Source organism: Phascolarctos cinereus, unplaced genomic scaffold (assembly GCF_003287225.1).
Source record: "Phascolarctos cinereus isolate Bilbo 61053 unplaced genomic scaffold, phaCin_HiC Scaffold_726;HRSCAF=1367, whole genome shotgun sequence".
Classification (NCBI taxonomy): Eukaryota; Metazoa; Chordata; class Mammalia; order Diprotodontia; family Phascolarctidae; genus Phascolarctos; species Phascolarctos cinereus.
Genome location: NW_027556098.1, coordinates 427,104,423 through 427,130,746, shown reverse-complemented (window position 1 = coordinate 427,130,746; position 26,324 = coordinate 427,104,423). Strand labels below are relative to the sequence as shown.

At 42.8% G+C, this 26,324-nt stretch overlaps 1 protein-coding gene and 1 pseudogene across 1 annotated transcript in view; one reads left to right on the top strand and one right to left on the bottom strand.

Moving 5' to 3' along the window:
• Positions 1 to 21,171, bottom strand: part of LOC144454417 (sulfotransferase 2A1-like) — a 53,351-nt gene extending 32,180 nt beyond the window's left edge. Inside the window, exon 1 of the mRNA XM_078146287.1 lies at positions 21,153 to 21,171. Within this exon, the coding sequence (XP_078002413.1) occupies positions 21,153 to 21,171 (19 nt within the window). The remainder of the gene's footprint in view (positions 1 to 21,152) is intronic.
• A 2,032-nt stretch (positions 21,172 to 23,203) lies between these two features.
• LOC110197744 (LEM domain-containing protein 2 pseudogene) lies at positions 23,204 to 24,396 on the top strand (annotated as a pseudogene).
• The last annotated feature ends 1,928 nt before the right edge of the window (positions 24,397 to 26,324 follow it).

Below are 26,324 nucleotides of genomic sequence, written 5' to 3'. Positions count from 1 at the left end.
AGTGGTCATTGCATACCTCGTCTCCCTTCCTCAAAGCCCCAACACCTCTTCTAGCCATTGGAGCTAATGAACAGAGAGTGGCCAGGAGCATTAGGGGGGATCAGCAAAGGCTTCCTGTAAAACGTGGAATTTTGGCTCTCACTTCAAGGAAGCCAGGAGGCAGAGATGAGGAGGGACCAATGTTCCAGGCAGAGGGGCTGGCCAATGACAACGAGCAAGGGCAGAGATGGAGTGTCTCACGTGAGGAGACTACAGTCACTGGTTTGCAGAGTGTGTGGACCAGGGTTGGTGGCAGAAGATTGGCAAGGTAGGGTGGTGCCATGTTGTGAGAGCTTTAAAAGCCAAACAGAGGAGTGTATATTTAATCCTGGAGGTAACAGGGATCTGCTGGACCTTACTGAGTGGTGTTGGGGGGGTCTAATGATATGGTCACACCTGCATTTTAGTCAATCAGTTTGATAACTGAGGGAGAATGGCCTGGAGTGGGGAGAGATTTGGGCAAGCAGACCCCCAATAGCCATTGCAACAGTTCAGGTGTGAAGTGATGAGGGTCTACCCCAGGGTGTGGGCACTGTCAGAGGAGAGAAAGGGCACATGACAGATGTTATGAAGGTTAAGTTGATAGGACTTGACCACTGATTGGATCTTTGGAGTGAGAGTGAGGAGTCTGGCATGACAAGTTGGCTGTGAACCTGAGTGACTGGGAGGATGCTGTTCTTAGCAGGTGTCCTCTCCTCTGTGAGTGAGAAAGTGAAGGCCATCTGCCATGAGTGCCCTCTCCTCCCTTGCCCCTTATCTGAAAACTCCTTTCCAAAGTCATCTATGCTCCAGGCTGCTCCAAAGAAGAGAAAGCTTTATTCATTGCCCAAGCCAACCAGGGGGCAGTCCCTGCCCTCTATCCCATCCCCTCCCATCTGCTTCTGAAGCTTGGCCCATCCCTCACTCCTTCTCACTCACTGTCCTCTTCCTCCTTCCTTGTTTTTTACCTGCTCCCTGCAAACAGACTCAGATCCACCTGGACCTTCACTTAGTTCACCTCATTTGTCATCTCTTCAAGCTTTTGGCCTCCACTTCCAGTCCTTCTCACTGCTAATCTCCTAAAATGGCTTGTCTTCATTCACCCCTTCCACTCCCTCTTGACCCACTTGTTTCTCTATCCTTCTGCAGTCTGACCTTCTGACTCTATCCCAGCTTTCCAATCTCTCCTAACTTCTGGCTTCTTGCTGGTCTTCCTCTGAGGGCAACTCTTCTTTCTAGATGCCTGCTACCCATTAGCTTCATGGCTCTTTTGCTCCTCCCATTCCCTGTTTGAACCCTCCATCTCAAGCCCATTGGTTGGCTCCTTGTTACCTCCTGTCCCCTTAGCAGCTCCTCATGCTGCTCTCCTCATTCTCCTCTTCTCTGCATACTTGCTTGCTTGCACCAGCTTCTAGAGGGTCAGATGTCACTTCTCTGCAGGTGACTTCCCTGACTCCTGAGCTCCAGCTCCACATTACATATTGCCAGGTGACCATCTTCTGATTGACCCATAATGATCTCACCTGAAGCTCAGTGTTAGTTCATCTGGTCCTACCCATACTTAAACCAGAATCATCCAGGCAGTGCTCACCCTCTGCCTCCCAAGGGCAGCTTATTCCAGTTTGAGGTGTTCTATTTTCTCCTTACACTGAGCCTTTCTTTCTTTCTTTCTTTCTTTCTTTCTTTCTTTCTTTCTTTCTTTCTTTCTTTCTTTCTTTCTTTCTTTCTTTCTTTCTTTCTTTCTTTCTTTCTTTCTTTCTCTCTTTCTCTCTTTCTCTCTTTCTTTCTTTCTTTCTTTCTTTCTTTCTTTTTCTTCCTTTCCTTCTTTCTTTCTTTCCTTCTTTCCTTCTTTCTTTCCTTCTTTCTTTCCTTCTTTCTTTCCTTCTTTCTTTCTTTCCTTCTTTCTTTCCGTCTTTCTTTCTTTCCTTCTTTCTTTCTTTCTTTCTTTCTTTCTTTCTTTCTTTCTTTCTTTCTTTTTCTTCCTTTCCTTCTTTCTTTCTTTCCTTCTTTCTTTCTTTCCTTCTTTCTTCTTTCTTTCCTTCTTTCTTTCCTTCTTTCTTTCTTTCCTTCTTTCTTTCCGTCTTTCTTTCTTTCCTTCTTTCTTTCTTTCTTTCTTTCTTTCTTTCTTTCTTTCTTTCTTTCTTTCTTTCTTCCTTCTTTCCTTTCTTTCCTTCCTTCCTTCCTTCCTTCCTTCCTTCCTCCTTCCTTCCTTCCTTTCTTTCTTTCTTTCTTTCTTTCTTTCTTTCTTCTTCTTCCTTTTCTTCCTTCCTTCCTTCCTTCCTCCCTTCATTCCTTCCCTCCTTTCTTCCTTCCTTCCTTCCTTCCTTCCTTCCTTCCTTCCTTCCTTCCTTCCTTCCTCCCTTCCTCCCTTCATTCCTTCCCTCCTTTCTTCCTTCCTTCCTTCCTTCCTCCCTTCATTCCTTCCCTCCCTTCATTCCTTCCCTCCTTTCTTCCTTCCTTCCTTCCTTCCTTCCTTCCTTCCTTCCTTCCTTCCTTTCTTTCTTTCTTTCTTTTTCTTCCTTTCCTTCTTTCTTTCTTTCCTTCTTTCTTTCTTTCCTTCTTTCCTTCTTTCTTTCCTTCTTTCTTTCCTTCTTTCTTTCTTTCTTTCTTTCTTTCTTCCTTTCTTTCTTTCTTTCTTTCTTTCTTTCTTTCTTTCTTTCTTTCTTTCTTTCCTTCTTTCTTTCTTTCCTTCCTTCTTTCTTTCCTTCTTTCTTTCCTTCCTTTCTCTGTCTTTTTCACATTTTCAAAAGCACTTCCACTCAGTGTCCCTAGGTCTGACTGCAGGGACCACGGACACTAAGCAGAACTTCAAGAACAGCTCTTATTCTCTTCCCGTGCTCAGCCCCACCACAAAAAAAAAAATGCACTTGGAAGGGTCCAAGAGGAGGTAGATGGCTACCCTCAGAGTATGTATTATATTACAAGGTAGTAGTTTCAAAACTGTCTGGTAATGGTTAAGAAACAGAAAGGTAGAGAAATTGAACACAGTAGACATACAATTTACAGCAGTAAATAAATATAATAATCTTATATTTGAAATTTGTAAAGGCTTAAGATTTCGAGATAAGAATTCATTATTTTATTAAAAATGATTGGGAAAATTAGAAAGCTGTATGGCAGAAACTGGGTGTAGACCATTATCTTATACCATTTACCAAGATAAAGTCAAACTGGATATGTGACATAGATATATAGCGAGCTATTACAAGAAAATTAGAAGAATATGGAACATTTTACTTATCAGACTTATGGATAGGAGAACAATTTATGAATAAACAGGAGAGAGAAAAGTTTGATGTGAAATGGATAATTTCAGTTACATTAAATTTTAAAAGTTTCGTATAAATAAAACAAAGTATCCAAGGTCAGAAGGAAAACAAAAACTGGGAAAAATTGATAGAGAGTTTTGCAGATAAAGGTGTAATCTCTCAAATATATAAAGAACTTAGTCAAATCTTTAATAATATGAGTCATTGATCAATTAATAAATAGTCAAAGGATATGACCAGGCAGTTTTCCAATGAAGAAAGTAAAACAATTTATAGTCATATAAAAATGCTCTAAATCATTATTGATTAGAGAAATGTAAATTAAAACAACTTTGAGATATTATTTTGTACCTACCAGATTGGCTAAAATGATAGAAAAAGAAAGTGACAAATATTGAAGGAATGTGGAAAAATTGGGACACTAATTTATTGTTGGTGGAATTGTGAACTGATCCAGCCATTTTTGAGAGCAATCTGGAATTATGCCCAAAGAGTTATTAAATTGCCTATACCCTTTGACACAGCAACATCACTACTACATGTATTTCCAAAGAACCTTTATGTTCTAAAATATTTTGGCAGTTCTCTTTGTGGTAGCAAAGAGCTGGAAATTGCAGGGATGCCCATCAATTGGGGAATGGCTGGACAAGTTATGGTATGTGATTATGATGGAATACTACTGTGCTCTAAGAAATGGTGAGCTCAGTGATTTTAGAAAAACATTGAAAGGCTTGTGTGAAATAATGAAAAGCAGAGTGAGCAGAACCAAGAGGGCATAGTGTGCAATAATAACAGTATTGTTTTAAGAATGACATTGAGCACATAAGTCATCCAGACTATTATAAATATCCAAACTAACTATATATAAAGCACCTATGAAGAAAGATACTATCTGCATAGAGAAAAAAGAAGTGATAAATAAATAAATAATAAATAAAGAGGTTAGCATAGAATACATATTTTATACTATGTATATATGTATATGTATATGTATATGTGTGTGTTTGCATGTGTGTGCGTTTGTGTGAAGTCTATTGCCACAGGTCAGAAGGAGGGGCAATGGACAGAAGGGGTAAAGAGGAAATTTTAGGTTTGCCATCAGGACAAGCTAAGGACTAGTGTTGTCCCTGAGTGGAATGGGCTGCCTTGGGAGGTAGTGAGCTTCCATTCCTTGGGGGTCTTCAGGCAGAGGCTGGAGAGCCCCCTCGTCAGGTATGTAAGAGTGGGGCATCCTTTTGTGATGGGCTGGACTCAATGGCCAATGAGGTCCCTCCCAACTCTCAGATTCTGTGATGAATTCTTTGGCCAGATAACCCAGGGCATAAATAAAGAAGAAAATGGCCTGATACCTGAACCCTCATCTCTCATCTTCACACTTTTTCATGGGCTGTCCCCCTATTGAGATGCCGTCCCTCCTTAGTTCAACCCCTTCAGTTCCCTAGTTTTCTTCAAAGCTTAGCTCAAATGCTAACTCTGATTCTCACCCAGATCCCTGCAGGTTTTGATACTTCTTCTTCCTAAAGATTGCCTTGTATCTATTTGGCACCCCCATACACCCACATTTACATGCATATATACATACGTATTTATATATGAACACATATATGCATATCTGTGTCTCTGTGTATTTAAACATATACCATACATGCACATACATATACATATACATATATGCATATGTATCAACTTATCTATAACCTATCTATCCATTTATCATCTCCAGTATCTTCTCTCCCACCCTTCACCAAGGGATGCTTTACTTCCTGCCAGGAGAGGAAGCAGGAACTTGGCACCAGAAGCATGGCCATTCCCTTCTCTTCAGTGAGAGGGGTTACCAGACCAGACTGATATATCTCTGTTCCCTTAAATTTTGTTGATCCAGGGAATGTCTTTTCAGGTTCTGGCCAACTTCTGATGGCTGCCTCTCAATGGAGGGATCCAAGCTTTAGATCCAAGGCTTGTATCCTTTCCCACCTAATACCAGTGTTATAATGAACACACATAGAGAATAGCAAAGAAACCCAACTATCCAAATGAGAGGAACAAAAATCAGAGAAAGTATACATTGGAAACAAACTGTACATACCCTTTGATCTAGAAATACCACTACTAAATCTGCATCCCAGAGATCATTAAAAAGGGAAAAGAACCTACATGTGCAAAAATATTTACGGCAGTCCTATGCAGGGTGGCAAAATATTGCAAATTGAGGGGATGCCCATCACTTGGGGAATGGCTGAACAAGCTGTGATATATGAATGTAATGGAATACTATTGTGAGATAAGAAATGAACAGGCAGATTTCAGAAAACCCTGGAAAGACTTGTATGAACTGATGTAAAATGAAATGAGCTGAAAGAAAAACACTGTACACAGTATCAGCAACATCATGTGATGATCAACTATGAATGACTCAATTTATCTTTAGCAACACAATGATCTAAGATAAGTACAAAGGACTCATAAAGGAAAATGCTACCCATATCCAGATAAAGAACTGATAGACTGTGAATGCATATTGAAGCATATTTTTGTCACTTACTTTATTCTTCCTTATGTTTTTTTCATTTGATCTGTTTCTTCTTGCACAACCACGATGAATACGTAAATATATTTTACATGACAGTATGGGTATAAATTATATCATACTGCCATTTTTAGAAGAGGGAGGAGAGGAAGGAACAATAATTTGGAACTCAAATTTTTGTAAAAATAAATACTAAAAATTTTCATAATTCGTAACTGTGGGGAAAATACTATTTAAAACCAAAAAAAAAATTTAAGTATACATTGGAGGATATATACCACACAACAGAGTGAAAGAGCTCAACATTGGGAATGAGATAACTCAGCTCTACCAAGACAGAGGAGAGGGTCCTGCTCACACTGTCCCACTGGGGGATGCCACCTGCACACAGACAAGGATATTCAGGGTCATTTGAGGGGGAGGAGAATCCTAAGCCCCAGGGCGAGGGGAGAGTGAGCAGAGTCTTGAAGGGAGACAATGACTGTGAGAGGCAGAAGTGAGGATGAAGGGGATTCTAGGCATGGAAGTGAACATGAGGTCCACATGGCAACCAGGGGCTCCTTCAGTCTGCCTAGTTTCCAGAATACCCATCTCAAGGGATCATGGCCTTTGGAGCTGGAGGGAGCCTTAGGCATCCCAGACTCCCTGAATCTCAAAGGTGGCACAACTGCCAGAGTTCAGGTAGCCTTTGGCATCCCAGCAAGTGGTCATCCAATGGGGAGGGTTGATGGCCTCTAGGGAAGGGGCACCCATCCCCTACTGGGGGCAGCTCATTCCATCTTGGGGCAGGATGAATTCTCTCTCAACCCAAATCTGTGTCTTTGGGACATCTGTCCATTTCCTCCAGCATTTCCCTCTGGCCAGCAGGACTAGCAGGAGAAGCATGATCCCTCTGTCCAGTGAGTCAAGTCAAGTCAACAACAGTTATTAAGAAAGAGCTTAATTCAATAGAACTCCTATGTGTCAGGCACTGTGTAAAAGATTGAGACAACAAATAGAAGGACAAAGACAGTCCTTGCCCTCACAGAGCTTACATTCTAATGGAGAAGATCACATACATAAAGGAAGCTGAAAAAGGGAGGTGGGATGGGGAAGGAAGGGAAGACAGGGCTAGGAAGAAATATCAGGAGGGGTAAGCAGATGTGGCTGGCTCTTTAAAATGGCAGCTCTGGGCAGAACTGGCCAATCAGAGGAGGAGTCCTCAGGGACCATGGGCTCCTCTAGTGTGAGAATTGACCAGAGGCAGAGGGCACTTTCCAGGCTGAAGAGCTTTCTCTGGCCTGGTTGGGAAAATCTTGGGGACATCCTAGCCCCCTCCCTCCTCTGCCCCCCTTTCCCTTATGCTCAGAAGGAGAAAATTACCAAAGTGAGTAACTGGCTTGAGAGGAAGATAATGAGTGTTCCCAGAAGACTTGAAGAAGGGAGGGAGTGGGAGTGAGGTAGAAGAGGGTGGAGACCTTAGTCACAGAGGCAGGAATGGGAAGAGACAGCATGACAGAGAGAGACAGACAGAGATGGTGACAGAGCAGGAGAGACAGTGGCAGAGACAGAGAAACAGAGAAAACAGAGACACAGAGAGAGACAGAGTCAGAGGGATCTCTGCATGCTGAGTTAGCAAACTGTAGTTAGGGGTCAAAGAAGTCATCTGCGACTAGCTGGGCCTGAACAAGGGGGTGATTGAGTGGAATGACTGAGTTAGGGCTCCCCAGGGCTAGGCCAGGAGAAGCCTGTTGCACCCCTGAGCTACTCTCAAGGAGCCCAACCTTTCTTTCAAACCAAATGATAACAGTTTTAAGAATATTATTACTAATAATAACAATTAATTACTAATTTTAATAACATTTTCATATATAATAAACAGTTTGACCTTAAGAAGTACCTTACACTTAGTCTGTAATGATTTCTTTATATTTCTTCCAGATCTTTTATATCAATTTTTTTATTGAGTTCTGGTCTTTTTGTTACAAATACCAGAAAGTTTTTCAATTCATCAAATATCCATTTTGTTTTTCCGTTTGGGATGATACTCAACTTTGCTGGATAATTTATTCTTGGATGCAGTCCCAGATCTTTTCCTCTTCAATATATGATATTCCAAGACCTACAGGCTTTTAGTGTAGAAGCTACTAGGTCTTGTGAAATCCGGATTGCTTTTCTGCAGTATTTACATTGTGGTTTTTTTTCCTTGTTGCTTACAATATTTTTTTTTAGCCTGTGGATTTTGGAACTTGGCTTTGACATTCCTGTAAGTTTTCTTCCTAGGATCTTTTTCAGATGGTGATCAGTGTATTCTTTCCATTTCTACTTTACTTTCTTGTTCTAGAACTTCAGGGCAATTTTCCTTAATTTCTTGTAATATTGAACCCAGATTCTTTTTCTTTTTTTACCATAACTATCAGGTAGTCTGATAATTCTTATATTATCTCTTCTTGATCTGTTGATCTCCACATCTGTTGTTTTCCTAATGTGATGTTTTGGATTCTCTTCTATTTTTTCTAGTTTTATTAAATCTTGGTATCTTATCATGTCATTCAATTCCATTTGCCCAAGTGTAGTTTTCAAAGGAACTATTTTCTTGAAGTTTTTGTATCTCTTTTTCTAATTGGTTAACTTTCTTTTCATAATTTTTAGATGGTTTTCATTTTTTTAACTTTTCCTTAATCTCTCTTATTTGATTTTTAAATTCATTTACAAATTCTTCCAAGGTGTTTTTTTTTTTGGGGGGAAGGGGGCTTGTGACCTACTGATGTTGTTCTTTAGGATAGGAGTGGCTTTTTTTAACCTCACTATCTTCCTCTGAATGTGAACCCAGATCTTCTTTTACACTAATGTAGCTATCAATAGTCATGTTCTTTTTTCCTTTGCTTACTCCTTTCTTTTAATTTGACTTATTTTATTTCTAGTAGCTTATTATTATCATAATAAATATTTAATTCCAAGTTGTGGGTAATGGTGCCCTAGGCCTCAGGTCCTTTTTCCTGTTGTTTTCTGAACTCTGTCCAGGGCCTCAACCTCAAGGACTCCTCTCTTCCAGCCCTAAGCCCCAGACATGCTGTCCTGAGCATGTTTTTGCTTTCTGTGGTACGTCATACTCACCCGGTATTTGCTGGCTCCTGCTCACACACAGCAGAAGCCCAGGATCACACCAGGTCAGCACCATTGGCCTGAATTCTAGAAAGATCAGGGGGTCTTTCAATCTCCCCTCACTCAGTGTCTGCTGTTCTTTAGATGAAAGTTTCTGAGGTGAAATTTTTTGAGGCTTAGCCTGCTTTTCTTGGGGCCTCCAATTTGTTGATTCAGTGAAGTTAGGGGTGGGGGGAAGGTTTATACTTCATTCAGACCAAACCTCAGTCCTTGGAGTATTCTCTGAGGTCCTCTCAGGATGTCTTAGGAGGACAACTGCTTCATCCCTCTATTTCTGCTGCTGTATGTTCATTTTGTGGTAATTTTCTTGTCTGTGGAGGAAATTTCTGATCTACTTCACCATCTTTCCAGAATGCATCCAGGCCTCTTCTTTCAGGTCATTGGCACTGATAAAATCCCAGCAGTTTTGAAAGTGGAACTATTGGATAGGGCAAGGGATGTGGGTGGCAAAAAACATTTCTTTCCTGGATCTTCAGTAACCTAGGAGTAGCGCTCAGTCTGACTTTTCCTTCTTTGTCTCTTTTGCTTGATCTTCCCCCAGGTCACACCCAAGGCTCTGGCCTGGGCCTTCTTCTCTTCTCCCTCTAGCCTACTTCAGTCAGGAATCTCATCAGCTCCTATGGATGCCATTACCATCTCTCTGTTAATGATTCTCAAATCTACCTTTTCTGCCCCAATCTGTCTGCTACTCTCCCAACTCCAAATGTCTTTTAGATGCCAAATTGGATGTCTATTAAACATCTCAGATTCACACATCCAAAACTGAACTCTTTATCTTTTCCCCAATGCCATCCCTTCTTTTTTTAAAAAAAATATTTTATTTTATTTTATTAAATATTTCACTTATACATATAAAAAATTTAACATTCCTTTTTTAAAATTCAGAGTTTCAGATTTTCACCTTCTCCCCCCTCCAAGAATGCAAGCAATATGATATCACTGATATCATGCAAAATGTATTTCCATATTATCCACATTGCAATAAAACACACACACACACACACCCCACACAAAACAAAGAGAGTAAAAAAAAATCTGCTTCCCTCTGCACTAAGAGTACATCAATTCTCTCTCTGGGGGTAGATAGCATTTTTTATCATGAGTCTTTGAGAATTGCCTTAGATCACTGTCTTGATCAGAGTAGCTAAGTCTTTCACAGCTCTCCCCTCTTCTAAAGTTTTCTGTTACTGTCCAGGGCAGCGCCATCCTCCCAGACCCTCAGTCTCACAACCCAGATGTCATGCTGGACTTAGCAGTCACTCTTACCCCCCAGATCCAATCAATTGCCATGGCTTTTCAATTTTCCCTTCCTAAAATTCCTCATTCTCTCCAATGACATTGCCTCCACCCTAGTGCCTCAGCACGCCTGTCTCAAGTCTCTCCCCCCTCCAGTCCATCCTCTACTGAGCTGCCACAGTAAGCTTCCTAAACCTCAGGTCTGACCATGCCATCTGCCTATGTCAGCCTCGCCTGATGAACTCCAGTGATTCCCTATTGCCTCCAGGCTCAAATAGTAGATCGTCAGATGATTTGTCTGTCTCTATCTCTCTAGCTGATTCTCTATCTCTCTTTTTCTGTTCCCCTCTCTCTGTCTCTTTCAGTTTCTATCTCTCCCTGTCTCTGCTCAAAGCCGTTTCTAACGTGTGCCCCTAACACCTTTCCAGGCTTCTTACACCTTCCACTGCCCTCCGATACTCTCATTCAGTGGCCCTGGCTTCCTGGCTGTCCCTCACACAGGAGGCTTTATCTCTCCATTCTAGGGATTTCCCCACGTGCAAGGAATGTTCCCGCTCCTCATCCTCACCTCCTGTCGTCCTTCAAGTCCCAGAAAAAAACCTATCTTCTTCACGAGGGCTTTCTCCACCTCCCTTAATGCTAGTGTTTTCCCTCTGAGTACATAATTGCTTACTTGTTATCTCCCCCATTAAAATGTGAGCTCCTTAAGAGGAAGGACTGTCATTGGCCTTTCTTTGTATTCCTAGTACTTATGTGCTTAATAAATGGTGCTTAATAAATGTTTGTTGACTTTCAGCCTGAACTCACAATGTGGGATGGAAAAAGGCTAGAAAGAAACGATGCCCACTGTCACCAATGTTCTCAATATTGTATTGGAAATCCTAGAAATATCAACAAGAGAAGAAAAAGAAATAGAAGGAACCAGAATAGGGAACGAGGTCATAAAATGAACTTTTTGCAGAGAATATGATGATATACTTGGAAAATCCCAGATACTCAAGTAAAAAATGAGTTGAAACAATCAATAATTTTAACAAAGTAGTAGGATACAAAGTAAATCCACACAAATCATAAGCATTCCTATATGGCAGGAACAAAACTCTGCAAGGAGATAGCAAAAATTGCCCTACTTAAAATAACTCTGGACGGTATAAAATACCTGGGAGTATACCTGACAAACAAACCCAGGAACTATAGAAGCAAAATTATTTTTTTAAAAACCCTTTTTTTGCAAATAAAATCAGATTTAAATAATTGGAGAAATATTAATTGTTCCTGGGTAGGTAGAGACAAATGATAAAAATGACAATTTTACCCAAACTAATTTATATATTCAATGCTTCCCAATCACATTACAAAATTTTTTTACTGAAATAGAAAAATAATAAAATTCACTTTAAAAAGCAAAAAAGTCAAGATATCAAAGGAAAAATGAAAAAAAAATGTAAAGAAAGAAGGTTCAGTAGTATCAGATCTTAAACTATGTTATAAGGCTGTAATTATCAAAACCATCTGGTACTGGCTGAGAAATAGAAAGGTACATAAAATAGAATTGAGTAGTTATACAATTTACAGCAGCAAATAAACATAATACCCTTATATTTGACTAGTGAAAAGATTTAAGATTTTAGAATAAGAATTCACTATTTGGTAAAAAAAATTGCTGGAAAAACTGGAAAGCAGTATGGCAGAAACTGGGCGTAGACCAATATCTTACACCATTTACCAAGATAAGGTCAAAATGGATACATGACCTAGATATAAAAAGGGATTTTACAAAAAAATTAGAAGAACATGAAACATATTACCTAACAGACTTATGGCCAGGTGAACAAGTTATGAATAAGCAAGAAATAGAGAGTAAATTTAGGTCTAAAATGGATAATTTAGATTACATTAAATTTCAAAAGTTACTATACAAATAAAAAATGTAGCAAAGATTAAAAGGAAAGCAGAAAATTGGGGGAAAATTTTTGTAGAGAGCTTATAGATAAAGATCTCATATCTACAGTACATAAAGAATGTTGTCAAATGCATAAGTGTGTTGGTCATTCCCCAACTGATACATGGTTAAAGAATATGAACAAAGTTTTCCATTGAAGAAATCAAACCATTTATAGTCACATAAAATGCTCTAAATCATTATTGATTAGAGAAGTGCAAATTAAAATAACCTTGAGATATCTTTTTACACCTACTAGATTGGCTAAAATGATAGAAAGGGAAAGTGGACAGGACGTGCTTTTAGCCATTTTGGAAAGCAATCTAAAATTATTCCCAAAGAATAATACCTACGCTCTTTGACGGAGCACTGCCACTATTTGATCTATTTCCAAAGATGATTAAGGCAAAAGGAAAAGAATCTATATGCTCTAAAATGTTTATAGCAGCTCTCTTTGTGGTGGCAAAAGGAGGAGATGCACATAAGTTGGGGAATAGCTGAATAAATTATGGTATGTGCTTGTGATGGAATACTACTGTGCTATAAGAAATGATGAGCTCAATGATTCTAGAAAAATATGGATAGACTTGCACAAAATAATGAATAGTGAGTGCACATTTAGAGTGAGCAGAACCAAGAGAACATTGCATACAATAACAACAATATTATTTTTTCATCATGATTTTCAGGTAGTCCAATAATTTTTAAATTGTCTCTCCTGAGTCGATTTTCCAGGTCGGTTGTTTTACTGATGAGGTATTTTACATTTTCATCAATTTTTTCATTTTTTTGTTTCTGTTTGACTGAGTCTTGCTCTCTCATAGAGACATTAGTTTCCATTTGTACAATTCTAATTTTTAACAGACTGTTTTCTTCTGTTAGTTTTTGTACTTCCTTCTTCAACTGGCCAATTGTGTTTTTTAGGGACTTGTTTTCTTCAGTGTATTTTTTTTTCCATCTGGCCAATTGTATTTTTGAAGGACTCTTTTACCTCTCTCATTTGACTATTAAAATCCTTCTTGAGCTCTTCTAAGAAGGCTTTTTGGGCTTCAGACCAGTTCATATTCCCTTTCGTTGTTGCAGATGTGGGTTTGTTGATAATGTTGTCCTCTTCTGAATTTCTGTCTTGATCTTCACTCTTCTCATAATATGAATCTATGGTACGTTTCTTTTTACTCATGGTGTTTCTTTATTCCCTGGCCTTTAAAGAGATTGAGCTCTCCTGCTGGGGCACAGAGGGTACTGACCCAAGCTTCTTGTGTTGGGATCCTAGGTCTTGGTCACTGGCTTTGCGTTCTGGGGCCTCTTATGCTGGGAATTGGAGGCTGTAGGTTTCTGGAAGCTTACCCTGTGTTGGGCTGGAATCAGCTCCTTTTAGATGGCTGCTGCAGGATGTTTATCTGCCTGGGGCCCCCTGCAGTGTTGTCTCCCTCGTTTCTGCTAATGCACCAGGAGATTCCTTTGCGGTGGATTGCCAAGACTCCTGGTGGTTTTCTGAGCTGGTTTCCACTGGTTCCCCCTGCCCTCACTGAGGTACTCGGAGGTCCAGGTGTTCATGTTTGCCTGCTCTACCACCTGGGCTTCAGGATCTCTTCACAATTAGGGGCTTCAGGGCTCCTACAGCTCACCTGGTGTTGGGTTGGAATCAGCAAGGTCGGGGCTTTAGGAAGCCTTCAGGTTGATTTCTTCACCTCCTTTCAGATGAATGCCGCAGGGTACTTATCCGCCAGGGCCCCCTTGTTTTTGCTGAGGCACTGGGAGACCTGTTTGCTGGGCTACTGCACTGCTGCTCCTTGTCTTTCTTCTAGCTCAGGTGTTCCAGGGTTGTTTTTTCTTTTTCTGGGCTGATATTTTCTGGGTTTTCAGAGGTTGATAAGGGAGAGTGAGAGCGATTACCTTTTCACTCTGCCATAAGCGGAAGTCTCTATCAGATTTTTCTCAGGAAGATGGGTTCTTCCCCAGCTTAACAACAACATTATTTTAAGAATGACTTTGAATAGATGTTATTTTGACTTTTATAATTATTAAAATTAACTCTAATGGACATATAAAGAAAGACACAATCCACATCCAGAGAAAGAACTGATAAATCGAAGTATGGATAGCACAATTTTACCTCTCTCTCTCTCTCTCTCTCTCTCTCTCTCTCTCTCTCTCTCTCTCTCTCTGTATATGTCTGTGTGTGTGTCTGTGTGTCTGTATGTGTCTAACGGTAGCCATCTCTAGGGCAGGGGAGGGTGAGGGAAGAAAAAAAATAAAGAAATTTACATGATAATCCGTTGTATATTTGAAAGGAACAGCAAGTTTGCATAGATTTGCATTTTCATATGCAATCATCTTTTTTATTTTACATGTTATGGAAATGTTCCTTTTTCCACAAATTAAGAAAATTGAAAAGGAATGAGGGAGGAGGGAACACCAAGGGCTTCCAGGGATGGATGTCCCAAGTTCACCACTGTTCTTGGGGGGTGAAGAGGAAAGGAGCATAGGGATCTGCTCACCCCTATTACATCAGGCAAAGACTGGATCATCTTCATCTTTCTGCCTGCCAACTGAATGGGCTGGACTCAGCCATCTCATAGTCCCCCTCCTCCAAGCCCCCAGCTTCTGAAGTGCCCTGGTTCTGTGACTCAGCTTTCCCCTCCTTCTTCCCCCTCTTGCTCCCATAAAAGCAAGTCTCCTGGCACCCATGATCCAGGAACCACATCCTCTGAGGTGTAGAGGTGAGAGTTTGCTTCTGGTTGGCTGGGCCTGGGGAGGAAGGTGGGGTGGGAGGATTTCAGGTCTCTTTCTCTGAGGCTCACTCTGTCCAAACTGCTCTCTCTTCCTTATTCACTGGATCTCTGTCTCTTTCCCTTAACCCCCCTTGGGTTTGTCCCTCGACTGTCTTTGTGTTTATCCTTGTGAACCTCCTTGTGAATTTGTGAACCTCCAAACCTCTTTGTTTCTGTGTCTTTGCCTGTGTCTCTCACCCTCTCTCTTTTCCCATCCTCCTTTCCCCTTCCCCTGCTCCCTCTCCTCTCTCTGTCTTTGCTGTCCCCCTCTTTCTGTTTCTCCTTTCCCCTCTCCTTCTTGATTTCCCCCTCTTCTCTCTATGTCTGATTATTTTTACCTATCTCTGTCTATTTGTCTCTGTCCTTATCCCTTTACCCCACCTCCTTTTACCCAATCTCCCTCTACCTCATCCCCTCTCTCTATCTCTTCTGTCTCTCTCCCTGATCCTCTGCATCTTTCTCTCTCTGTCTCTCTCTCTCTCTCTACCTCCCTTTGTGGCTCTTTCTCTGTCTCTCTCTCTCTGACTCTGTCTTTCTCTGTCTCTGTCTTTTTCTCTTTCAATTCCCTTTCCCTCCCTTTCTCCCTATATCTGTCTTTCTCTTTCTCTCTGTGTCTCTGTCCCTTTTTTCCTGTTTCCCTCTATTCCTGTTATCGTTTTTCTTTGTCTCTGTCTATCTCTGTCTCTGCCTGTCTCTGTCTTTCTACCTGTCTGTCTCCTCCTACTCTTCATCATCCTCCCTTCCCCCTTCCTCTGTGTCTCTTCCTTGGTATTCCAGTCATTGGCATTGGATTTCCCTTCCTCAGATGGCAACTCTCGCTCCACCCATTGTTCTCCTCTTCATTCTCCTGAGCCTGCCTTGGGTTCCAGAGGCTGCCCCAGGACACCGGGTAAGAGATATGAGGCCATGGTTCTGGCTCTGTCCTTGTCTTTATCCGTGGTGCTAGTCCTTCTCCGAGCCATTGCCTCTGACCCATAACTGTCCATGGTATTGTCCTTTCCCCATCCCTGACCTTCTTTTTGGTCCCGTCTTTTTCCTTCTTTTAGTCCTTACTCCTCCCTGACACCTCTTGCTTCCCAGTCCCTGCCCCGCAGTCCTACACTTTTCCCCTTCCATGTCTCTGCCCCTTCCCTAGCCCCTGTTGCTGCCCTTGTCCCTGCCTTAGTCCTTACCCCTACCACTGCCCCTTGTCTCATGATGCTTGAATTCCAATAGTGGGTTGGGAGGCAGCAAATGTGGGTTCTGATCCAGCCTGTCGTTGGCAGTGCTTTGCCAATTCCAGGGCCTCATTTTCTCTAATAGAATAATGGGTACTAGGACAAAACCACATCTAAATCCTTTCCCCCTCTAATCGCATAATTTATAAGTTCTGGGGAACTGATGCTTGGGGTGCGGTGGAGAAACTATGTAAGCTCCCCATTTGTGTCTCATTAGGATGGGACAAACTTGAAGGGAGGGGAGGAACTCAGACCCCTTCCTACATTATAGATGTGGGGGCCATGGCTGAGGACTTGCCAGACACCTTCCCCCCTCGCTGTGCAGAGCTCGAATGGGTTCTTTGGGAGGCTGACTTTGTTTCCCTGTGTCTGTCTGGATCTAGATACGTGGAGGGTGGACTCTAAACAGCGCTGGCTACTTGCTGGGCCCTGGTAGGTACATTCTTCTGCAGTGGCCTTCTGGGGAGCCTCCTACTGCCTCCAAAGCCTGCCAATCCCTAGGTCCCTGCTATAATAGGTTTTCTTTTTTTATTTTCTTTTTAATTTATGGAATAAAAAAAGCATTTCCATAATATGGTACAATTAAACATATGATTGTACATGAAACCACAAATCTACTTTGCACAAGTTGCTACTCCTTTCAAATCTACAACAAAATTATCATGTAAATTTCTCTTTTTTTTCCCTCCCCACCATCCTAGAGATGATTACCATTAGGCACTAAGAGATGTATATATGTAAAATTATTCTGTACATACTTCTAGTTTTCATTTCTTTCTCTGGATGCAGATAATGTCTTTCTTCATATGTGCTTTAGAGTTAATTTGGGCATTTGTAACAGTTAAAATAACTTTTTCATTCAAAGTCATTCTTTTTTATTTTTATTTTATTTTGTTTATTTGCTTTTTGGTAACAAAGTCATTCTTAAAACAATATCGCTGTTACAGTATACGATGTTCTCTTGGTTCTGCTCACTCTGCTCTTCATTATTTCATGCAAATGTTTTTTTTCTCTTCATGATTTTCTAAGCTGATCAAGCTCATGATTTCTCATAGCACAGTAGAATTCCATCACAATCATATACCAACTTGTTCAGGCATCCCCAATTCATTTCCCATTCTCATTCAAAGTTACAATTGCTATTTGTGAATTTCCCTCCATCTTATTTTTACTCACTATTTTCCTTCTCAGCCTCTTTTCACCTTACCCCTATTACCTTATCTTCTCCCCTAACCATCTTATTCTTTATTTTAGCATCCGTCTAAAAGTCCCTCCCTTATCTACTCACCCTACCCTCCTGATCTTAATCTATACCCCCTTTCTGAAAGTCCCTCCCCCACCCTATTCCCCAGTTTTCTCACTTCTTTAGAAGTGCAGAAGAATTCTAAACCTCTTCAGATGTGTATTTTGTTTCCTCTTCAACCCAGACAAGAGTAATGCTCCAATATTACCATCCCTTACCACCCTCTGCTTCCTCTCTATTCCTTTCACACCCCATTTTTATGAAATACTTTCTCCTTTTAATCTTTTCCTGCCAAATTTTGTTTTTTTGAATCACCTCCTCATACATGCCTCAGCCCCAATCTTTCTTTCAAATTACCTTAGTAGTGATAATAGTTTTAAGAATATTATTACTCCTAATAACAACTAATAATTACTAATATTCATAACATCTTCATATGTGATAAGTAAACAATTTGTCCTTAATCAATGCTTTTTATTTAGTCCTCAATTATTTCCTTGAATTTTTTTCTGTATCTTCTATATTGAATTTTCCACTGCATTCTGGCCAACAGTTTTTCTGTGGGAAAGATGGGACAGTCTTAGATCCTGGGGTGTCAGTGTTCTGGGCTCCAGGTCTGGAGAACTCCAGCTAATGCTACCCTCTCCTGCCTTGCAGTCATTCACCTCCCCGGAGGAGGCCATCAGACTCCTCAGAGGGAAGTCCTGGAGCCTGAGCTCACAGCCCCATGCCAAGCCAAGGGTGAGGAAGAAGGGCCCAGTTGCCCTGTCCGTGCCTGCTTCAGTGGGATGCTCAATAGGAGGAAGCTTCCTAGAGGCTTGGTGTTGAGGAAGGCATTCAGGTTGCAAGGGAGGGGCATTTAGGGGGTGGGTTTCAGTTGGAAGTGAAGCTCCCCCTACCTGGAGGGCTTTAGGCAAAGGCCACCTGGCCACTTGTTAGGTGTGGCATATCAGGGATTGGACCAAATGCCCTCAGAGCCTCACATGCCTCATGGTCCCTGCCCACCCTTTACCCCTCTCACTTCATCATTGTGCCACCCACCTGATACCCAGGGTGTCGGCAGGCAGCATGCATCTGAGGGCAGAGCCCGGGTAGGCCAGGAGAATTGGGTTTTAGGCACAGCTCAGACCTAGACTTTCCATGTGTCCTGGGGCAAGTCATTTCCCTCCTCTGGGCCCAGAGTGATGGCTGCTACACTGATGCTGGGTGGTGGGGAGGAGGGCACACAAATGAAAACTCCGTGGAGATTATAAGTGGGCACTGACTGCACTGTGGGAGGCCATGGTGCTTCACAATCTGGACCTTTTGTGCTTGTTGGGTGACAGGGTAATTGTAAAGTACTCAAGAAATTCACAGTGTTTCATCCATGGTCACTGACATCTTTGACATGTACAGGGCCTTGTAAATGACCAATTAGCTCATAGTGATAGGACTTTGCAAACTGTAAAGTACTTTGTAAGTGGCCATGGAGCTGGGCCCACAGTGGCAGGAGTCTGCCCAGGAGAGCTCTGGGCAGGTAGTAATTGGATGTCATAGGTTATAAAGTGCTTTATGGCTGAGTATAAGTGGCCTCTGTAGATGATACCGATTTTGAACGGCATGGGTCCTGAAACAGTTTACAGAAGGTTAACAGGGTAGCTTCAGAAACAGGAAAGGGGGTTGGCAAATGCTGGAGATCTAGCTGGGTTTGTAGGTGGCATCCGACCATCACAAACTCCAAAGTGCTGCACTTCATGCGGCCTGAACTTCATTAGATAGACTGTTCCTGTCCCAGCCCCCTGAGGATGCCCCCAGGAGAAGCCTAGGAAAGCTCCTCTCCCAGCCAGAGATAAGTGGTAAGTGGATGATGGCAGGTGGGAGGGGAAAAGTGGGGGAAGGGTTTGGAGGAGCCCCTGCATCAGGCCTGGGAATGCTTCTCTTCCATCCTTGACTTTGCTCTCACCCCAGCTTGGCCCAACTGAGACCAGGGATGAGGAGGGAGAATTAAAGGGAGAAGCCTGGAGTAGGAGGAGTATGGCTGCTCCCAGCTCTCCCTGCCTTGCCAGACTTGGATACCTTTGGCTGGAGAGACCCAGAAGAGGAGGGCTCACTGCTTCCATAGCTGCCCCTGTGATCCTGCCAGTCAACATCCCTGTTCCCTCCTTGCTTGGCCTGCTGATGCATTACATTCCCATGCGTTCTCTCTCCCACCCCCCATCACTATCACCTTGGCTCTATCATTCCCATCTCCAGCATCTTCTCTTGTTCTCATACCCTTCTGGCTCCATCATTTCCCATTCCCTCTTTAGTCACCAGTAAAGATGGTATACCGATGCATCCCTGTGTGGCTGACTCTATTTGCACCAAGCTCACGCAATCAGGGGTCACTGAAATACAATTGATGAGGGACAGGGTGAAGGTGCTTTCCTGGTGGCCATGGGACTCACACCAAGATTTTGATTGGCTACATCAAAACTGATCACACCCATGGACAAAAGAGGCAGCTAGGTGTCCCAGTGGACAGAGGGGCTAGACTTAGAGGCAATCAATCAATCAATTAATAAACATCTATTAAGTGACTGCTATGGGCCAGGCACTGTGCTAATCTGGAAAGACTTGAGTTCAAATCTTGCCCCAGATTCTAGATGTGTGTCCCTAAGGAAGTCACTCAACTTTTGTTTGCCTTAGTTTCTTCTACTATAAAATGAAGATAATAATCACACTGAACTCACAAGGTTGTTATGAGGAGAAAATGCCGTATGTGTAAAGTGCTCTACAACCTTTAGATTGCCATATAAAAGCCTGTTATTGTTATTATTTTTTTGAGGCCAATAGCTGCCCCCAATAAAGTTGCAGAAGGAGAGAGGGGAGGGGAGAAGAAGCCCCTCATGAAAATGATGGAGATAGACATTCTCCCCAAGTGTCCCTGGTGTGGTCAAACAATCTATCCTCAAACATGGAGCAGTCACCTCCTTTTAACCTACAAGGTTTCCTCCATTTTCACCCTAGGAACCACTCTTTACGTATTGATTAGAGTCACATCTAGAATGAAATGTCCCATTTTGATTTCTCCACCTACTGAAGGAGAAAGTCATAACTAAGGAAATGGAAAGAATCAGCAGCAACCCTTCCACTCTGGGCAGAAAACACGAGAACTCCAGGGTATGTCTGGATAGTTATACTCCCTCATCACTGCTCCATCCTGCCTTTGGGCCAGGCTTGGGGTGCTTCCCAAGCTCCTCATTCAGCTCCCCTTTCTGTCCAAGTGGGTGCTTGTGTGCTCTATCTGCCCCCTTTGATGTTCACCCCAATGATATCCACCATGTTTTCTGGCTCTGTGTTTCTACACAGAGTATTTAATGATAATACCTAGCATTTGTATTGTGCTTTAAGGTTTGCAAAGCATTTCAAATACATTATTTCATTTGATCTTTGCAATAACCCTATGAGATAAGGAAACAGAGGCAGATAGAGGTGAAGTAACCTTACCCAGGCTTACACAGTTAGGATGCCTCTGAGGCTGGATTTGAACTCCAGTCTTCCTGACTCCAGACCAAGTGCTCTGTGCACTGTGGCACCCTCCTGGTGGCCTCATGTACCATGTAGTTCTTCACTTCTTTAGAATAGACCTACTCATTCTGAGTCACATAACACTAAAGTATTCATTCCACAGAGTAATTCTCCATGATAGCTCTACTCTGGGGCCTAGGTTACTGACTGCTGAGCTTTTAGCACAACCAGCCCTACCAAGATTCACCACACTGCTGCTTCTCCCCAGTCATTCTCATGACACACTAACGTACCAGCACTGCATTCACCCATCCGTTCTGTTAGGGTGAAAGTTGTTGTCTCAAAAGAATTCAGACTCAGACTGTCTCCAAACCAAGTAGAGGTGTTTATTTAGTGTAAGGCACCCAGCAGACTCTTCTCCTTATGGGAGGCAGCAGCCCAGCCAGACAAAGCTATGGGTTTATAAAGAGGAAAAGCGTCATGTTGGAATGAAGATCAAGTAATTAGGGACAGGCAGGCCAAGAGGCTGTAGCTCAGAGTTCCATGCATGTGATTTCCCAGCATGCAGTTCAACCCCCCTCAAGGGTTGGGGGGGGGGGAAGAGGCTGCTAAGTGCAATTTAAATGAGATGCTAATGAGTCTAGGGTCACTGAAAGGTGATTAAAGAATGATAGGGAACAGGGGCCAAAATGGGGAAAGTGCCTTCTTTGGTTTCATGGCCAACATCCTTTCAGACCATGAGTGGGACATGCAGACTCATTGCTTGTCTTGTGCCTGCATCAGGAAGTTACTGTATTGCTTGATTAGGACCCACTCAGGTCAGGGACATGGTCTTTTACTGAGGTCCAGATACATTGCCCTCCACCTTTGGCTTCGGAAGAGCAACCAAATTTACCTCAACTTTCCTGGAAAGCAAGCATCCACCAATTGCTTTATGTTCTATGGGCAATGTCCTATCCCCCGTCCCCATACACAGTAGGTCAGTTGTTCCTTAAAATGTCTTGAGCCCATCTTTGCAACCTGGTTGGCTCTGGTACTTGACATCACTTCCTGCTCACTGGAGTAACAGCCAGAAGGAGCTCCAGGTGTGTGTGGCCACTGGGCTGCAGACCATGATGGACAACTGGAAAAAGCACACTTCACTCGGCTGGGTCAACTCTGTGAGTCCTCAGGACCCATGTTTGCTGAATGTCCTCTTGTGCAAAATTTCCTTTCTGGCTAAGTAGAACTCCTTTTCTTACCTGTTGAATGCTCGAGCAGTATGCCAATTCATTCCGACCCAGAACCTAAGAAATCAAGATAACAGCCTGCGTTGGCCTGCTTCAAACACCTTGGGACTCCACTCCCCCCCCCCCCCCCCCCCCCCGTGTGGCTTCCCCCGCCACCACTGTCCTATAACTATGTCTTCCCCTATTGCAGTGTAAACTCTTTCAGTACAGGGACTGACTTTCTATATTTGTAGCTCCAGCATTTACACAAAATAAGCATTTAAATTCTCATTCATCCATTCATTTGGTCTTCATTCTTTTTTATTTAAGTTTAATTCCTCATTTTGGACTCTCTGGTTCATCTTTTCACAACCCCCATACTTCAAAATTTATCTCCAGACATCTGAGGGTATAGGTTTTACAACTTTCTTGGACTGTGTTTCCTTTGAACCCCAGAATGTCTCCCCTCCTCTTATTTTTCCCACATTGAGCTATAAATAGATCCCAATTAGTGTAAATAAGTTCCATAAACTGGCACTCCTATGGCACTGGCCATAAACTATGCAATGTTATAATTTTGTAAAATATAGTCTTTAGTTCCAGCCCAATAGAAATATTCAACATGAATTTGAATCATGTGACTCCTTTATGAAATAAATTTTTCACACCAACCAGGACTTGACTTTGATATTCTATCATCTCTACTCTGACCAATATATGTAGTTGTCTCTTTTGCCCTTTCTTTCCAATTTAAAGCTCTTCAGATTGTATTTGCAACACTCCCGAAACAGCATTCTTAAAAGTCTTCTATATGTGTAATCTGTCCCTTGCTGAGAATTTGATGCTTTGCTATTTTAAGACAGAAAGAGACCAGAAACCAATGAATCAAATGTTCAGTCAACTCAGTTGCATCCAATTCGTCATGATCCTATTTCGGGTTTTCTTTTTTCCACATTTATTTATTTTACTTTTAATTTATAGAATAAAACAAGTATTCTGTAACACTTTTTAATGAAAAAGATGATTGCACAGGAAACTGTAAATCTGTTATGTACAACTGGCCATTCCTTTTGAATATATAATAAAATCATCACGTAAATTTCTTTTTCTTCTTCCTTCCCCCCACTGCCCTAGAGATGGCCACCATTGGACACAAACAGGTACGTATAAGTAAAATTATGTACGTATATGTAAAATCCATCCTGCTTATCAGTTCTTTCTCTGGGTGCAGATAGGGTCTCTTATCCTCCATCCTTTACACTTAATTTATAAATAACAGTGAAAATGATTTAGTCACTAGAAGCTGTGGCTACAACAATATTGCTGGGGCTAGGCGCGCCGGTGCGGCGGCAGCGGCTTCGAGCCTGGGCCCACAGTGGACACCATCTGGGATGTCCAGCTCAAGAAGCCGCAGCGGATGTGCGCGCCAGGCCCGTCTGCGAGGGGAGAGGCCTGGCCCCGGCCGGAGGTGTGGGCGGCTGGAGAGCCTCCGTGCCTGGCCAGCCCGGCGCTTCTGCTCGTCTTCCTGGCCATCCTGGGGGAAGATGGGGAGGTTCGCCAGGGCGCAGGATGCGGAGGAGAACATGAAGTTGTTTCCGCCGGACCGTGAGAGGAAAACAGATGCGTTCTGCCAAGTCGAACGGAAGAAAGTTTCGCTAGAGGTGCCGCATGGGTTATAGAACTTCTCGGCCTCACAAGAGAGCAATTTGAAATGCGGAAATCCAGACAGGCTAAAGAGGAAAGGCATTCCTGCTATTGAGGCGAAGGAATACATTGCAAACGTGGGCGGCAGTTCACCAGCAAGGTTGGAAGCTGCATTGACCTGGACACTGAACAGTAACAAGGAGGTAGGAATCTGGTTGCAAGGGTGGACGAGGTGGTTTGGGCTGGAATCTGCCATTCCCGACGGGCTTGCGCTGTCCGCTCAGTCCGGCGCTGCTGATAGCCATTACTGCGGTGCTCCTTTTCTTTCTGGGATCTGGCCTTTTTGTGGGGACTTCTTGTTCTTCTGAAATATCGCTGGTGGCAATTAGAGGAAGAAGAACAAACAAGCCATGTATGAGATGGTGAAGAAAATGATAGCTGTAGTTCAGAATCATTATGTTGACTGGGAGCGGGACATGGAATCTATCCATATGTGGGCAGCCTTCGGGTGCGGGACACCCTGATCCCACCTTAGAGCCAGAGGTGCATGAACTGGGTCTGGGACAGAGCAGTGGAATTCCTGGCATCCAAAGATCCCAAATTCAGACAGTCACACAGGGTGGCTGCAGAAGACATGCTGGCGTGCAGGTGGACTAAGTCTTACTTCTCTGACTCTGAACGCTAGACTCCCCAGGCAGGGTCAGACATTCCTGTTGGCCAGTCCTTGGGGACAGTTTCCCTAGGCCCAACAGAGAGGGGTTCACAGATCTGCTGGTGCTGAATTCACACTCATGCCTTGACCTCCCAACTTCTCCTATCCATGCATTGCTCCCATTTCTGAAGGTCGTAGCAAGAACTTTTTGAATAATTTAGCTTGTGAGGCCTATCTAGATCTGCCTTGAGGGTTGGGGAGGAAACAAGTTGGGTCATGTAGCTCATCCTGATTTTTTTTCAGCAGGTAGACCCTGCCTCCTTTCCTATTCAGCACCCCGCTTTTCTAATAGGAAGTGAAAAGGCTTGGCTTCTCACAAAGAGGTGGAGGCCCAGTAGCCATATGTGCTGCTTGAGATTCAGTGAAATGCAGTCAGCACCTTCTGCCTGCAGCCTGGCCAGCATCTGCTGTTGCTGATCGGTTGTACAGCCTTGGAGAAGTGCCTCCTGGGGTTGGGGCATAGGGTGGCAGCTTAGGGGGGTTGCACTGGGGCCTTAGGGACTGCAGGCAGCTGTGCTGGGTGCCTGGGGAGGCTGCACAGGTGTGCTGATGAGAGAAGAGAGAAAGAGTCTGCTTCCTTTAGGAGCCTGACCTTCCTTTTCAAACAAGGGGAGGGAAGAAATGAGAGGCCAGAAAAACTGGCATGCATATGGGAAGACCTATTGTAGTGATAAACAGTCTGCCCTGCCTAGACTAGGGCATCTGTGAGGTTGGTGGGTCTCTGAGACCTGGTGTGTGGTGTGTCAATGAGGGTACAAGGGTGGGGTGCCAGCCATTGTCCCCCGATTCTGCACCAGATCTGTAGGAAATTAATTGGGGCAGCAGATGCTTTAGGCAGTGGAACTCAACAGATTTTAATTTTTATACCCTTTTTCATCACACAGTTAGCCTTCCTAAAGTGTCTGTCCTGGTGGTGGTTCTCATTATTTTTGATTGCACTAGTAACCTCACCAACATCATCTCTATATTGTGGAGGGAATCCTCATTCTGAGGGATGACTGTAGCCATACACAGGGTGTTTCCTGTGTTTTAAGAACACCATATTCAGCCTCCAGAGCTATGTGTCATTGAGTGACTCCTTCCACACACTTTGCACATTGTCTCAACAACCTAGAATTAAATTCCAGGGAGGCTTCAGCACCTCCGCCCCCTGCTGGCCACACAAAAGAATTGCAGGGGCTCTTGCCTCACAATTCTGAGACTGCAGAATTTCATTACCTACCTCCTGCCCACTCATCAACTCAAATCAGAACAGAAAAGAAAATCTCCAGAAACAGACCAGTGGGGGGGAGTCTTATTAGTCAAGTAAGAAATCTTATTGCCATATGCTCTCATCTATGGCAGGAATGGGATATCTGAACAAAAAGCAAACTCAACAGCTGGCTCAGAAAGACGTTAACCATCTCTTTCTGATCTCAGTGACGTTTTTCTTACTAAAATTCCAATATGTCATATTTTAGCAACACCATTTCCTCTGATGTATGTCAAAATGAACTTCATTATTGATGACTAAATTGCTGGAGGAATAGCACTACATATTAAAAACTGATTTGTTTCTTTAAAAAAAAACAATATTGCTTTTACTATATACAGTGTTCTCTTGGTTACACTCACTCCGCTCTTCATTATTTCATGCAAATCTTTCCATGTTTATCTAAGGTCACTGAGGTTTTCTTGGTAAAGGTACTGGAATAGTTTGCCATTTCCTTCTCCAGGTCATTTTACAAATGAAGAAACTGAGGCAAATGGGGTTAATTGACTTGCCCAGGGTCACCCAACTAGTAAGTGTCTGTGACTAGATTTGAACTCCAGTCTTCCTGACTTAAGGCCTGGCACTCTATCAACCACACCATCTACCTGCCGCTATAGATCAATGGATCAATAGTGATACAAAAAAATGG